Source organism: Priapulus caudatus, unplaced genomic scaffold (genome assembly GCF_000485595.1).
Source record: "Priapulus caudatus unplaced genomic scaffold, Priapulus_caudatus-5.0.1 Scaffold272, whole genome shotgun sequence".
NCBI lineage: Eukaryota > Metazoa > Priapulida > Priapulimorpha > Priapulimorphida > Priapulidae > Priapulus > Priapulus caudatus.
Window position 1 is genome coordinate 172,415 of NW_014577333.1, and position 15,244 is coordinate 187,658.

The 15,244-nt window shown below is 45.2% G+C and overlaps 1 protein-coding gene across 1 annotated transcript in view; it reads left to right on the forward strand.

The window, feature by feature from the left end:
- LOC106808387 overlaps window positions 1-1,362 on the forward strand; it is a 1,974-nt gene extending 612 nt beyond the window's left edge. The window contains exons 2-3 of the mRNA XM_014811088.1: window positions 564-957; window positions 1,195-1,362. Of these exons, the coding sequence (XP_014666574.1) occupies window positions 564-957; window positions 1,195-1,362 (562 nt within the window). The remainder of the gene's footprint in view (window positions 1-563; window positions 958-1,194) is intronic.
- Window positions 1,363-15,244: the final 13,882 nt, after the last annotated feature.

Below are 15,244 nucleotides of genomic sequence, written 5' to 3' on the forward strand. Positions count from 1 at the left end.
ATAATGAAAAAAAGCCTCATCACTTTTTAAAATTCCTTGGACGGTAAACCGGATTTTTCATTCTCTTGGTATTAATGTATGTTTTAATCGCTCTGAATGAACAACTTGGGCTTTAATGATTTAAAAATGAAAATAATGAAATACTTTTGAAATAATGAATATTTTCGGCGGTGGCTCTGACGGCATGCGGGCGGTGGACGGGAAACTCATACCTCAATTCTCATGGCCTAAGGGCAAAGAAACTGGCCCATCAAACAGCACGCTCTGCAGAGAATGCCAAACAGCGCGAACTCGTGTAAACAAGTGATGCCGCAACCCACCAGAGGTCACGTGCAGAGGCAAGGAGGGCTAGGCAACATACTGACGACAACATTTCATGGCTCAACGCAGCGTTCTCTTACGACCTCAACAAAGACTACACCTCCAACCCAAAGGTCTCCATTGGCAGGATGGACAACATCTGCAGACACTGCTCTGCCAAGAAGTGGCCAGGGGAAGCTCCAGGCATGTGCTGCACAGGAGGCAAAGTAAAGCTGGAGGCCCTCCAAATGTCACTACCACAGGGTGCAGCTCAGCGGCGATGAAGAAGCTGGCTGCTTCTCTCAGCAACTGCTTGAGGTCGGCAATGGCAGACTCACCACCACAGCCGATGGCCAAGTCAAGCTGCCATTCGGCAAAGCAGCGACGGACATCACCCAGCTCATGACCAAAGTGTTTCCAAACCTCCACCTCCGCTACCAAGACCAAGACTGGCTGAGCGAGCGAGTCATCCTTGCTGCCAAGAATTTGGCCGTGGATGACATCAACGCCAAGCTGCTGGAGCAACTGCCTGGTGACCCAACGAGCTACAAGTCGATCGACACAGTTCCTGATCCTGACGAGGTGGTGCACTATCTGACCGAGTTTCTCAACAGCCTGGCGCCCTCAGGTCTGCCACCACACAACTTGGTGCTCAAGGTCGGCACGCCAATATTGCTAATGCGCAACCTGGATGCTCCCAAGCTCTGCAACGGCACAAGGCTCACAGTGAAGCAGCTCATGCCCAGAGTCATCGAAGCTAAAATCATGACAGGCAAGGGCAAGGGTGAAAATGTCTTCATCCCAAGGATCCCGCTCATCCCATCAGACCTGCCATTTGACTTCAAGAGGCTGCAGTTTCCAGTCAAGCTCAGCTTTGCCATGTCCATCAACAAGGCCCAGGGCCAGTCCCTCAAGGTGGTTGGAGTCAACCTCAGTCAGCCAGTGTTCTCCTATGGCCAGCTCTATGTGGGGTGCTCCAGGGTGGGTAACCCCAACCTCTACATTCTCTCTGAAAATGGCAACACCAAGAATGTTGTGTACCAAGAAGCACTGCAGAGCTGAACACAAGTGAAATTCTTGGGACAGATATAAAATCAAATTAACTCTAAATTCTAGCTCTTTTCTCCTTTATCCCGGGCATCGCCGGGTAGCCCAGCTAGTATATTACATATAGATATATATATATCTATATGTAGGGTTCTCCCCAGGATGAAATTCAAACAGGGGGAGGGGGGAGGAACTAGGGGGGCGTGTTTTTTTACCGTACCACTAATTAATGCGTAAAATCGCCACCACACCATAGACGATATTTGGGGTTCTTGTATATATAAGATAGCCGAGTCGGTGTACAGTTAGTGTTGGGTGTGGGACAGGTTGACTGTTTGTACTTGTGTATTGTCTTCAGTGCATGCGTGGTACTGTAAAAATACACGCGCCGGGTGTCCTGGTCGAATGGTACTTCTTGACGATCGATTCCCGCGCTGGCAAACTTTTATTGTGGTGGAATTTAATCGGGGCGGAGGTAATTTAAACGGGGCGCAACATGTGATATACATGTGTTATTATAAATATTTTCGCAAACGTGCGCGCATATCGGGTGGACGTTCATCTTCGGTATTATTATCATCATCACCATCACCATCATCATCACCATCATCGTCATCATCATCATCATCATCATCATCATCATCAACGAGGTAATCAGTGTAATCATATTTATCAGCTGCAAAAGCAGTGTGGCAGAATCTATAATTCGCTACATTATCTTAAACGGTAAGAAACATATTTTATCCGAAGCGACATTTTCAAAATGGGGAAACAACTGTTCCGTTTAGAATTCGCTAAAATTAGCCTTCTTCACTAACAATATATTTTGTATTCATGTTATTGAATCTCTGAGCTCTTCTGGACCAGAATGTGGACCGCATTAATTTTCGTTTCTATGCACAGCTAGAAACTGGCCATCAGCGATGTTAGAGTGGTATGCGCACAACATATTAATATTTGGTCGACACATCCGGAGTTTAATTAACCCACAATTCCCGCATACTATTTCGATACCAGGGTTAGATTTCCTCAAATTGCACTGAAGCATAAACGTTCTTTTGAAGAACAATAGTGTTTTTAGGCGCGCTTTGATACGCCTGTGTATGGGTAAATTGAGCAACCATGGATGGGAGCTGGTAATCGAGTAAAGCAAGAACGAGGTATACTCGCCTTAACGTTTAAGTGGAACCCTTAAGAACTAGCTTCGTGTGAGTAATGGGTGTTGGAGACAAGATATGAGACTGATCACGTCATTCCGGCGAATGGCCATGAGCTTAATTTTATAATCTTGGCAGCAAAATGTATAGTAATGAGTCTAGTATCAATACTAGCCCAACCATGTTTCATTCACAAATCATTAATTTGGGTTATTCGCGAAATAGTTTCATAAGCCTATTATAACATGGGTACAAGATTCATGAAATGAGTAATTGTTGGCGCATAGCTGCTACTAAATAAAACTTAATCTTTCATGTCCGTGTTGAATATAATTATGTCACATGCAAGCAGAATGATATCATATTAAACAGAAAGAATCTACAGCTACGTTTTTGATATGTTCACGAATTGTAAACTAACTCGTCAAGGATTTGAAACGTTGAACCGAAAGCGTCACAAATTGGCGCTCTGCGTGAATCATGCATGTAGACACTCGGGGTTTCTACATCGGGTTATATTCGGCCGAAGCTCTGTCACGCGTTTTTATTGAGAAAGGATCCACTACAGATATATAGTTTTCTGCCAAGAACTACATGCAAATTTCGATAACGAAGTTTGCAGATAATGTTTTCTCTCGGAATGACGGCTGGTCTAATGAAGTGACGGGGAAGAATAAACACGTTGAATAACACTGTCATAATTGAATTTAGTTTGCCCTTGACGCTTATCTCGTGCAGTCACCTTATTGTCGCCGTCTTGGTATATATGATAATAACAGCACGTAAAATCGAATTCGAGCACAACGCGTTTACAGTTCCTGCGGGAAAATTAACCGGAAAAGTCTCGCTTCGTGTCGCTGCGAGCTTTTTCCCATTATTGCTGAGCTTTTCATGTTCGTGACAAAAACGCAATCTACATGACTTAATTTGTCTCATTCTGGAGAACCGAGACGTAATATCCTGAGTTGATTCTATTTCGCAGCGGCGCCAGCTGTATGACGACTGAAATTGCGATTCCAACTCTTCGCCACCAAGAATGCGCAAAGCGAAATCCATTATACTAAATAAAACTGAACCGCCGCTAGCAAATATCATAACCATGATATGCAAATATTAATACTGTAAAAACCAAATCACAAAAGCATTTGTTGCTGCGGCCATGCTTTAAACCCCGTACGCTAAGAGTTATGTACAATAGTTACAGGCAATCCACATGATGTTGTGCGACATGCATGTTTGATCTATAATACAAATGTGCTTTAGCACTGCAATGCCAGATGACAGGGAAACCTTTGCTACTATCAAGCCTAGCATCTTTTGCCCTCAACATTACATGTGGAATCGCACGTGCACGCGAACACGCACACGCATGTGCACACAATCTATTGCGCATTGCATGTATACTCGTTTTTATTTTTAATAGATCTGCGTTTTATGAATTTAACACTGACAAATCCCCATTGCGCAAATGATAAAATTATAGCCGTTTAATGTATTTGGTGCCCTGTGAGCAAGTATTGCACCCGCAGAGGAATTAAATATAACAAAACTATGGGGTATTTGCGTTGATAATTATTGAAATCTTGTTTATTCTAAAAAAAAAATCATCACCTCAATACGTTGGCAGGCGGTTCCACGTTAATGCCAGCGGATACTGTTGATAGATATAAAGTGACTATAAATGACATCTACCCATATATTAAAACGCGCGCAACATACGTAGGCTAGTAACTTTCAATTGTTTATCTGTATATTTCACTGTTATACACACTACGTCAAAATGACTGCGACAATTACACGCAATGATACTAATGCGCGTAAAAGTTTTCGACAGCTCGACCTTAAGCAATAATGATGTTAATTGTAAAGACATAAATGCCTTGTTCTTCTTATATAGGTATACAACATACATAAACGGACGGACGGATGGCCGAATGGCCGAGAGGGGTGGATGGATCGATCGATGTGTGGATAGATGGATAAATGGATAAATGGATGGATGGATGGCTGGATGGATGGATGGATGGATGGACGGACGGACGGACGGACGGACGGACGGACGGACGGACGGACGGACGGATGGACGGACGGATGAATGGATGGATGGGTGGATGAATGGATGGACGGCTGGATGGATAAATGGATGGACCTCCCCTCTCTCTCACTCTATCCATCTATCTATCATTCTCTCCCTCCCTCCCCCCCTCTCTCTCTCTCTCGCTCTCTCTCTCTCATCTCTCTCCTCTCTCTCTCTCTCTCTCTCTCTCTCTCTCTCTCTTCTCTCTCTCTCTCTCTCTCTCCTCTGCTCTCTCATCTTCTCTCTTCTCTCTCTCTCCCCTCTGCTCTCTCTCTCTCGCTCTCCCTCTCTCGCCTCTACCTCAGCTCGCCTCTCTCTCTCTCTCTCTCTGACTGGTAATTAAATGAATAAAGTTATAAGAGGATCACATATGTGGAGTTATTATACGCGTGAAATGCTTTAATTGTAAAAATTATTTAATTAAAGTAAGATGTTAGCGTGCATACACCGTGTAGGCGGGTCGAGTAATCATGGAGAAAAATCACACGCTCACCGAGCACCACCAAGCAATATCACCAGACCGCTGCCTTACATATTCAAAATATGCAGGCCACAAACTTATAGGTCGTGGCCAACGACCTAATATTAATTACTACGCCTGCCTATAGGCTCTGATTCAGCACGTTCCTAACGTAGAAGTAGAACTCCCCTCTTAGAACGGAGGATTATCGTTAGCTTCGTTACTATACCACTATATGTGTGCAGGTTATATATACTCGTTCAGTCGCCTCCGGGTAAGCAAGCCTATGGTGTACAATTTGTCAAATTTGTCCAACCATGTGTAGATTTGCAAACTAACCACATACTATTTCACGAATCACATATTACAATTCACAAACTTACCATACCGAATGCGCAAACATAATATGGTGTACGATTTGTCAAATTAGTCCAGCCATATAGGCTATGTAGATTTGCAAGCTAACCTCATAATTAATTATATATATAATATCGTACACCATACAAGTACAAGCCTCTGCTGTTGGACTAAGACGAGCATGAGGTATAACGCTCTCTACTTAAACTCTCTCATAAACGAAAACGGTATTAGACATAACGTAACGCTCACTCTGCTTTGTGTGCACGCGCTAACGAGATTTATAAATGCTGGATGTGCACGAGGGATTAATGCAAATAATTTAACAACAAAGTGGCGTCTTTGCTATGTACATCGGACAAAGAGTTTACATATATGACTAGCAAGTGTAAGTGATATTCAAAGACCGCGTAAAACATCCATATGCACTATGGACCTGTATTTCAGCGCAGATTTTTACTTCATTTTATAATTTCGTATAAGATTCTTGATCTTGCAGTGGCCTCGCCATATTATTTCGCGTTTGTATTTACGTGCCAATGAGTATAATGTAGCATTCATGTGACGCGGTTATGCCATTTTACGACGAACTTAACGAGTATTCGGTTAGCGTTCGAATGGCGTCGTAAGATAATGAGTTTAGAAATATAGAACATTTTTCTGAGTTTGCACACAAATAAATTGGATTCTCGGCTAGCAAACGACTGAAAGATGCTGTTATTCTCCATTGCGCGCCGCTGCGCAGATCAGGGGCGGTTCTTGGTCGCATGCCAGCATGAACATTTCGCGTCCCGTTCTGGGACAACGCGAACGTGAATAACAAGTGCGCTGGTGCATGAGCATTTCTCATGACGCTGTGACTAGCTTATTAAAGAGCAGCGGCCAGTCGAAGAAACAGTACGTAATGAGGCCAGAATGTCGTTAAGCCCACAATTCCATTATTTACGCCATCCCGCGGATTCTGCTCAGTCTCGGACAAAAATGCTTTCCGCTGCGCTTATACCATTACCCTTAACCAAAGGGAGAACATCGACAGTAAACGAAATCTCACTTAGCCGTCCCGCTATACCTGTAGCCGCACATTCGTGCAGACGCTCACGGCGTAGTCGTTAACTGTACATTTCAAAGGCGGCCGCGCGAGTCTAATATCGATGATAATGCCGCGCCTGCCTGCAAATTATACGGCGAGTGGCGTTAAATTTCAGCGCCGCGCTCAGGCTGCCTGTGTCTCAGACCGGGTATAAGATGGACGTCGACACAATCGTCATGTGTCTCCTCCCACGGGGTGACGTGTGCCTGTGACGGTAATGCCCATGTAATGTTATATCGAAGGCGCAGTAGCATTAGTCAGCAGAATATAGACATGCATCTTAAATAGCAGGGTGACATGCCTGAGCATTATGTGCGTGTCTCACCACGGTAACGTGACTCAGCATTATTCATCTGTCTCATGATGGCAACCTGCCTCAGCATTATTAACTTGTCTCATGATGGCAACCTGCCTCATCATTATTAACTTGTCTCATGATGGCAACCTGTCTCATCATTATTTATCTGTCTCATGATAGCAACCTGCCTCAGCAATATTAGCTTGTCTCCTGATAATAACCGTCCACGATATTATTCACGGGGGTCATCGTGGTAACATGCATCGGCACTGGGAATCTATATCAATGCGATAGTATCTCTTAACAGCACGCATATGTCACGGCAAATAGTAACGCGTGTCAATGCGTACAGGCAAAATGCGTCTTGTCAGAGATCACGAGTCTTACTGTGGTTGTCAGGAGGCTTATTAACTAGAATATGCTGAGTCTACTGACTAGTCGAACGGTGTTGCGTACGAGTAAATATTTCCTATTTCAGGAATGTTCCTTATCGGAGATGGTACATGGCTTATTAGGGGCAACTCGTTGGGCCAGCAGAATATGTGTTATTAGATCTAGAGGTCTTGTTGGAATTGTCGTGGATGCTTCACAGGGCTAACATGTTTTGCCACTGAATTACGTTCCGATCCTATTTCAACTGGGGAACGTGTCATAGCAGCGGAAATGTACTCTATGGCTGACAATTCGTCTTAGTCACGAGAATGTTTTTTTTAAACGGGGGAATGTGGATTTACTGGAGGATTTGTCACAGTATAAGGGTAATATGTCATCGTGAAGGTAATTTATCACAGAAACGGGAAATCAATAGGAAACATGTCGTAACATTAGTGATTATGCTCTAGTTACGAGTAATGTGTCATAGAAAACTAGTGCATTAATTAGCCTACAAATTAAACGTATTAGAGGCATGTGTTCTAATCTGGGGGCGTGTTCTATTAGAAGGGATGTGTTCTTGCAGGTAAGCAATGCTCTCTAAGAGGAACATGTGGGTTTACCAGTGTACACTACTTACCATACACATGGGGTTCTAACATGGTGATAAATATTCAACAATGTGGCAAAAGAAACATCTAGTTTCTTAACCAAATGATCACCGTCGGTCATCGCGTGGAGACAATATATTACATAATCTACTGATTCTAATCATAACAGAGAGTTCCTCCCGCCTGAGCGAGTCTCGCCGTTTTGACAAGCAGAACAGTGATTGGCAATTTGTTGTGACATTTTCCCCCTTGATGGAACTTCCAACTGTGCAAACGTTTTTAATTGGCGTGGAATGAAGGCTAATGCAATCACGAGGCGCAAACAGCATCCAGTGATGGAAAATATCAAATAACCACTCCAGATAATTACGTCACGATGGAGCAATCGAAAAAATATATAAACATATATATATACTATGTAACTAGTAAATAAATCCGACGCCGGGCGCGTAATCGAATCAAATAATGAGCAATTTTCACGTATCGCCATTGATTACATTATGAAGGTGTTGCGACTCGAGTTTTCATTCTCATTTGAGATTCACAGCGAGATGAGCTCCGGGGATGTGTCACGCATATTTACATTTGCTGTGCGTCCAGTTCAAAATTCAATATAAATACTGTATAAACATTATAAAGCAACAGGGTGAGTGCGTGGTGTGAGAGGAAGTGATTTTGCTGCATCGTGTTCAAACAGAGCGTTGTTTGGCGAGCTGGACTTATGTACGGCATCAGTACACACACGCGGGCGCGCGAGCAACTCTGCAATTATTATTGGCATGCATGCGTGCGGCTGACGTCTTGAACGCACACTATGCCTGTGTATCTGCAAGCCCCCCGACTTATAGCCCGACATATCTAATTCCTTAATAAAAGCGCTCACTACGTGCGAGAATAGCGGAAAAAATATATAAAAACTATAGTTGTTGACGTTTGTGCTGCCAGCCGATTGCTTCCCACTCGACGACGTGTATATTTGCACCGACGTATCGAGATGAAACACCTAACTACGCACTACGCGCGCATAAAGAACACCTAACTACGCACTACGCGCGGAGAAACATAACTACGCACTACGCGCGAGATGAAACACCTAACTACGCACTACGCGCGAGATGAAACACCTAACTACGCACTACGCGCGGAGAAACACATAACTACGCACTACGCGCGAGATGAAACACCTAACTACGCACTACGCGCGAGATGAAACACCTAACCTACGCATTATCGAGCGCGAGGTATGAATAGACCGAATCACTAACCACACGCGGAGACCCTGAAACACCCAACTAAACCACTACGTCGCGAGATGAAACACCTAGACTCACCACTACGCGAGAAGATGAAACCCACACTGTAGTACACAACACGTCACTACGCGCGAGAGAAACACATACATACGCACCGCTTAGGGGGGGGGTGGTGGGGGAGGGGGGGGGGCACCGTAAATAGCGAGATGAAACACCTAATTACGCACTACGCGGGCCGAGATAAAACACCTAACTATCGCAAGCTAACGCCGCGAGATGAACACTGCGAGGAACAATACTGCAGCTTACGCGAGAGAATGAAACACCTAAGTACAGACATCTACGCGCGGAGAACAATGAAATACACCTAACTACGCACTACGCGAGAGCGCATGAAAACCTACCTACGCACTAAACCGGACGCTGAAGATGAAACACCTAAACAAATAAGCACTACCGCGAAGATGAACAACACGGCTAACTTACGGACACTACGCGCTGAGAACACATAATCCACGGGCCAACTATACGCGCGAGATGAAACTCGGACCTAACTACGTGAAGCACGTACAACCGGAGCGCGAGAGAAAACACCGTATGAGCTCACAGGCACTAGCGCGCGGAGAAAGAAGCAACCTAACTACGGCACTAGCGCGCGACGCATGAAAACTAACTACGCACTACGCGCGAGATGAAACCACCTAACTACGCCACTACGTGCAGAGATGAAACACTAAACTACGGCACCTCCGCGCGAGATGAAACAACTAACTACGCCGAGCTAACGCGCCGAGATGAAACACCTAAACTACGGCACTACGCGCGAGATGAAAGCACCTAACTACGCACTAACGCGAGAGATGAAACAGCCTAACTAACGCACTACGCCGAGATGAAACGCCTACTTAAGCGCACATAACCCGAACGAGTGAAAACACGAGCCTACATCTTACGCACAAACTAAAAGACTGCGCGGCAGGATGGGAAAACACTAACTACGCTATCTTGGTACGCCGCGAATGGAAACACTAAACTAACGGCACAGAAGGAGAACGGGCGAAACGAAGCATGAAACACACCTAACTACGTGCACCTACGCACGGAGTATGGAAACACCTAACACGTACGCACGCTAGGGACGATACCCGCGCCAGCGGAGAAGGTAACCGCCTAACTACGACTTGTCTCAAGCCGGCGAGAGGAAAGCACCTAAAACTAGCACTACGCGCGGAATAAACACCTTAACTACGCACTACGGCGCAAGATGAAACACCTAACTAACGCAACTCCGCGCGAGATGAAACACCTTAACTAAACGCACGCTACGCGCGAGATGAACACCTAACTACGCACTCCGCGCGAGATGAAACACCTAACTAACGGCACTCCGCGCGGAGATGAAAACACCTAAACTACGCACTTACGCGCGAGAATGAACACCTAACTACGCACTACGCGCGAGATGAAACACTAACTACGCACTACGCGCGAGAAACACGATAACTACGCACTATGGCGCGAGAATAACACACCTAACTACGCAACTACGCGCGAAGATAACGCCCTAACTAACGCACTAGCGCGAGAAAGATAACAGCCTAACTACGCACCTACGCAAGCGAATGAAACGCCTAAAACTAACGGCACTCCGCGGAGAGATGAAAACACCTAACTGACGCACTGCCCAGAGGATGAAACAACTCATAACTACGCACTACCGCGAGATGAAATGCCACCTAAACTAGCACCCGCGATGCAGATAACGCCTAACTACGCACTACGCGCGAGGTGAAACGACCTAAACTACGCAGCTACCGCGCGAGATGAAACACCTAACTACGCCAGCGTGACGCGCGAAGATGAAACACCTAACTACGCACTACCGCGGCGAGATGAAACACCTAACTACGCACTAACGAGCGCGACGATAAACGCCTAACTACGCCCTACGCGCGATGATGAAACACCTACTAACCACTACGCGCGAGAAACACATAAATCAGCGCACTACGCGCGAGAAACGCCTAACTACGCACTACGCAAGATGAAAACACCTTAACTACAGCACTACGCGCGAGGATGAAAGCACCTAACTCGCAAATTGACGCGCGAGATGAAAACACCTACTATCGCACTACGCGCGAGATGAACACCTAACCTACGCACTACGCGCGAGATGAAAACACCTAACTAACGACCACTACGCGCGAGATAACGCCTAACATCGGCACTACGCGCGAGAAAGAACGCGGCGAAATAACAAATTGCAATCTAGGCGATCACCGTTTATATTTCAGCATTGATAACGTGAAAAATACGTTGAAAAATTTGGCTTTGCTCGTGAAGTGCGAGATTTCATGCTAAACGGAAAATGAATCGGGGCGAATAAATGTCGGTTGGTTTAATATTTGATAAGGGCAAATAACAGTTTGCATTCGGAATAAACCATCCTAATTTTGTTAAACTAATAACACGGAATACTTTTGAAGTTCACAGCAGCAAAAATACTCCAATTCACGTTGCTTAGTAAGTTGAATTCGTCACTGAGTCTGACGGCTAAAAAAACTGAAACTCATCTTAATGCTAGCGTAGCCCAACGAAACCACGAGGCTCTTTAAGCGTGAAGAGCGAGATGAATACCGTCATATAAAATGGCATACAGAAAGACTCTCTGAGAATATGAAAAAAAAACAACAACCTCCGTTCACCCGCGAAAATGCGATTTGCAACATCGTTGCTCTGATTTTTCGTCGGATTATCCGGCTGCTGGCTCCCACGTGTGCGCGATCCGTGGAGGGGAAGCACATGGTGGCGCAAGGAACGTGGCGTCTCTCACGGTGCGCACCCAGCCCCCGTTCACCAGTCGCCCAGGGCACGTCGCGATGTCGTTCGACCGGAGTGACTGCAGCTTTCGACTTGATGCTCGCCGATAAAACAGGAATCGGATCTGATAACGCGAAAGAACCAGAGGCTCGGAAAAATCTTTCCTAACGTTAGTATTGTGGAAGAGTCGCATGGACGACATCGTGAGTGAAAATCACGTTTATTTGTAAACATCACGGAGGGCTAAAAGTACCCAAGCCTTCTGTCCATCGGTCTTCGTCGTCGTCATCGTCGTCGTTGTGCTAGTCAGTCGAATAAAAAAGCATTATAGTACGTCGCGCAGACGGCACACGGCGCCGACACCAAGGCCAGCGAATTCGTCTGCTGTCGAGAAACCTCATCCCACGTCCCACGAACAACAAAACGTGATCATGTCGGCGTACGCGATCCTGCGGGATAGACGGAGAACTACGTAAAAAAATCCCACAGTCTTTAGATGTCGGTCACTGCGATCAGGGGTAAAGCGCTAAGCACTTGCCGTCAGCAGCAAAAATCCAGTAACGACAGACCACACAGACGTTGCCCGTCTTCCTGTGACGTGTCAACCACACGCCGGAACAGCTGCTAGCTAGCGTTCTGCCGCAATCGGAGCGAACATCACGTGATCGATGACGCAGAACGACATTGCTTTAAACTAAGAAATGCGGTTTATTAGCGAGTCGCGCGAATCGTTCAAATGCGTGGAAATGCAATAAGCTGGCGTGCGCTCTCGCTCCCCCCGCGCGCATGCCATCGCGGGCCGTTAAAATGATGAGATCATGCCACATAATCCAAGTTATCAAAAGTAACAGCTATGCTGATCGACCATTTGAGTAAGCGTAGACGGGGAGTTTATATCCATCAAAATATGGCGAAAGCAAACCTCCACGTCCGGGCGAAACAATCAACGGGGCATGTGTTATCGCCGCGACACATTAATTCTGCTTTCCATCTTGTGAGCTATAATATAATCTATTAACATATGGAAAGAGCGAGTAAAATGTGAGAGTAGCGCGCTTGAGGAAGGATACACGTTGTCGGCCCGATGCGTGCACCAGAGATTGCGTGCCCATCGTCGCAGCTACGGATATATGTACTGATATCATATATAATATATATAATATAATACTATGAATGTGTGTGTGTGTGGTGTGCTGTTGTGTGGCTGTGTGTTGTGTGTGTAGTTGCGACGCGTGCGTAGCGTGCGTGCGTGCGTGTGCGTGTGTGTGTGCGTATGTGTGTGTATATGCGTGCGTGCGTGCGTACGTGCGTGCATGCGTGCGTGCGTGCGTGCGTGCGTGCATGCATGCGTGTTGCCCGTCAATGCGTAGAGAGCTATATTACTGTATAAAACCGATGGAAGCGTTATAGGCTAATCGCGATTGCAAGTGCAGTAATTTCTGCATGCATCCATCTTGCAGTGAAGGCTGCATTATATGTAACACCGTCGATCACCGCTCCCACGAAATCATCCGAAGCCAATTTTCATCCGTCATCATTTACTAGTTCATGAACGCACACTTGATGAATTTTTAGTAGCATCTAAGACGAGCAATATTGCCGCGAGATTTTTCTCGCCAGTTTTCTATGGGCGCCGATGATGTATCTCTGCTGAACACCCAGCGCATCGACGCTGACCGTGTCGTTAATACCCCGACATTAACAATTCCCATTTTGGCTTTCTGATTTGTAACAATCGTGCCGAGACCTAACGAACGCTTGGCGTGCGTGGAGACGAGTTCGGTTCGTTAACTTCGCGCTCGCCACATCGTTCGAGACGCTTCTGCATGTAATCAACGGCTACAATGAAACGTGGATTTTTGCCGTGTTAGCCCGTGTTGGGTACGCATTAGAACCGTATTTGCTAACATTGTCCAGAGAGGAAATGTCTTTCTTGCTTGCCTGTCTGTCGGCCTACCGTCTAGGGACCGATCGCCGTTGGCAAAATCTACAGTTTGGGACATTTCATGATCTTGGTTTGTTTAAAAATTTAATTTTGCATAAATTTAATAACCAACGAGTAGTTTAATTGGCTGCAAGTCAAATGAGATTACGCGGTGGAAATTCTTTAGTATTGTTCTTAACGTTAACACATGCTTTAATTAAACAGCATTGTTGCCGATAATAAGTTGCCATTAGGAGTGCCGGCGTTAGTTAATATAGTTATTAGTTAACTTTCTTAAGTGAAAGCAATGGCCTCCAAATAATACTGCATGTATAAAACCTCGTTAACAACTTAGGTCTAGGATGATGACGACACAGCGACAAAGCATATATGCAGACAGGTGTACGCATGATAACAAAATATACGCAGACAGTTATACTGGGAGTAATTGAACCATATACGTAAATAAATTTACGCATAATGGAAGAATATATACAGACATATGTCCTCAATGTGGAAGAATATTCATGGAAGAATATACGCACACAGTATGTACGCATTATGGAAGAATATACGTACACAGATGTACGCATCATGGAAGAATATAGGCACACTGATGTACGTATCGTGGAAGAATTTACGCACACAGATGTACGTATCATGGAAGAATATACGCACACTGATGTACGCATCATGTAGGAATATACGCACACAGATGTACGCATCATGGAAGAATATATGCACACAGATGTACGCATCATGGAAGAATATACGCACACTGATGGACGCATCATGGAGGGATACACGCGGACAGATGTACGTATCATGAAGAAATATACGCACATAGATATACGCATAATGGAAATTTATACGCACACAGATTTCGACATAGTTGTAAAATATACGCACACAAATATACGCATTATATAAACGTATACGCAGACAGATATACGCGGAAAGATGTATGTGTTATGGCTTCATAGCTGTGTATAGATATATGCAAACATATACGCACATATAGATGTACGCATCATGAGAGAATATACACCGGTAGATTTACGCACCGTAGTGGAATCTACGCATGCAGATGTAGGCATGATATGAACATAAACAAAGACAGATGTATGTACCGTGTTAGCGTGGACTCAGGCAGATGTATGTACCGTGTTAGCGTAGACTTAAACAGATGTGGGCCTACGCATCGCGTTAGCGTAGAGTCAGACAGATGTATGTACCGTGTTAGCGTAGACTTATACGCGCGAGATGAAACACCTAACTACGCACTACGCGCGAGATAACGCCTAACTACGCACTACGCGCGGAGAAAGAACGCGGCGAATAGCATTGCAATCTAGCGATCACCGTTTATATTTCACATTGATACGTGGAAAAATACGTTGAAAATTTGGCTTTGCTCGTGTAAGTGCGAGTTTCATCTAACGGAAATGAATCGGGGCGAATAATGTCGGTTGGTG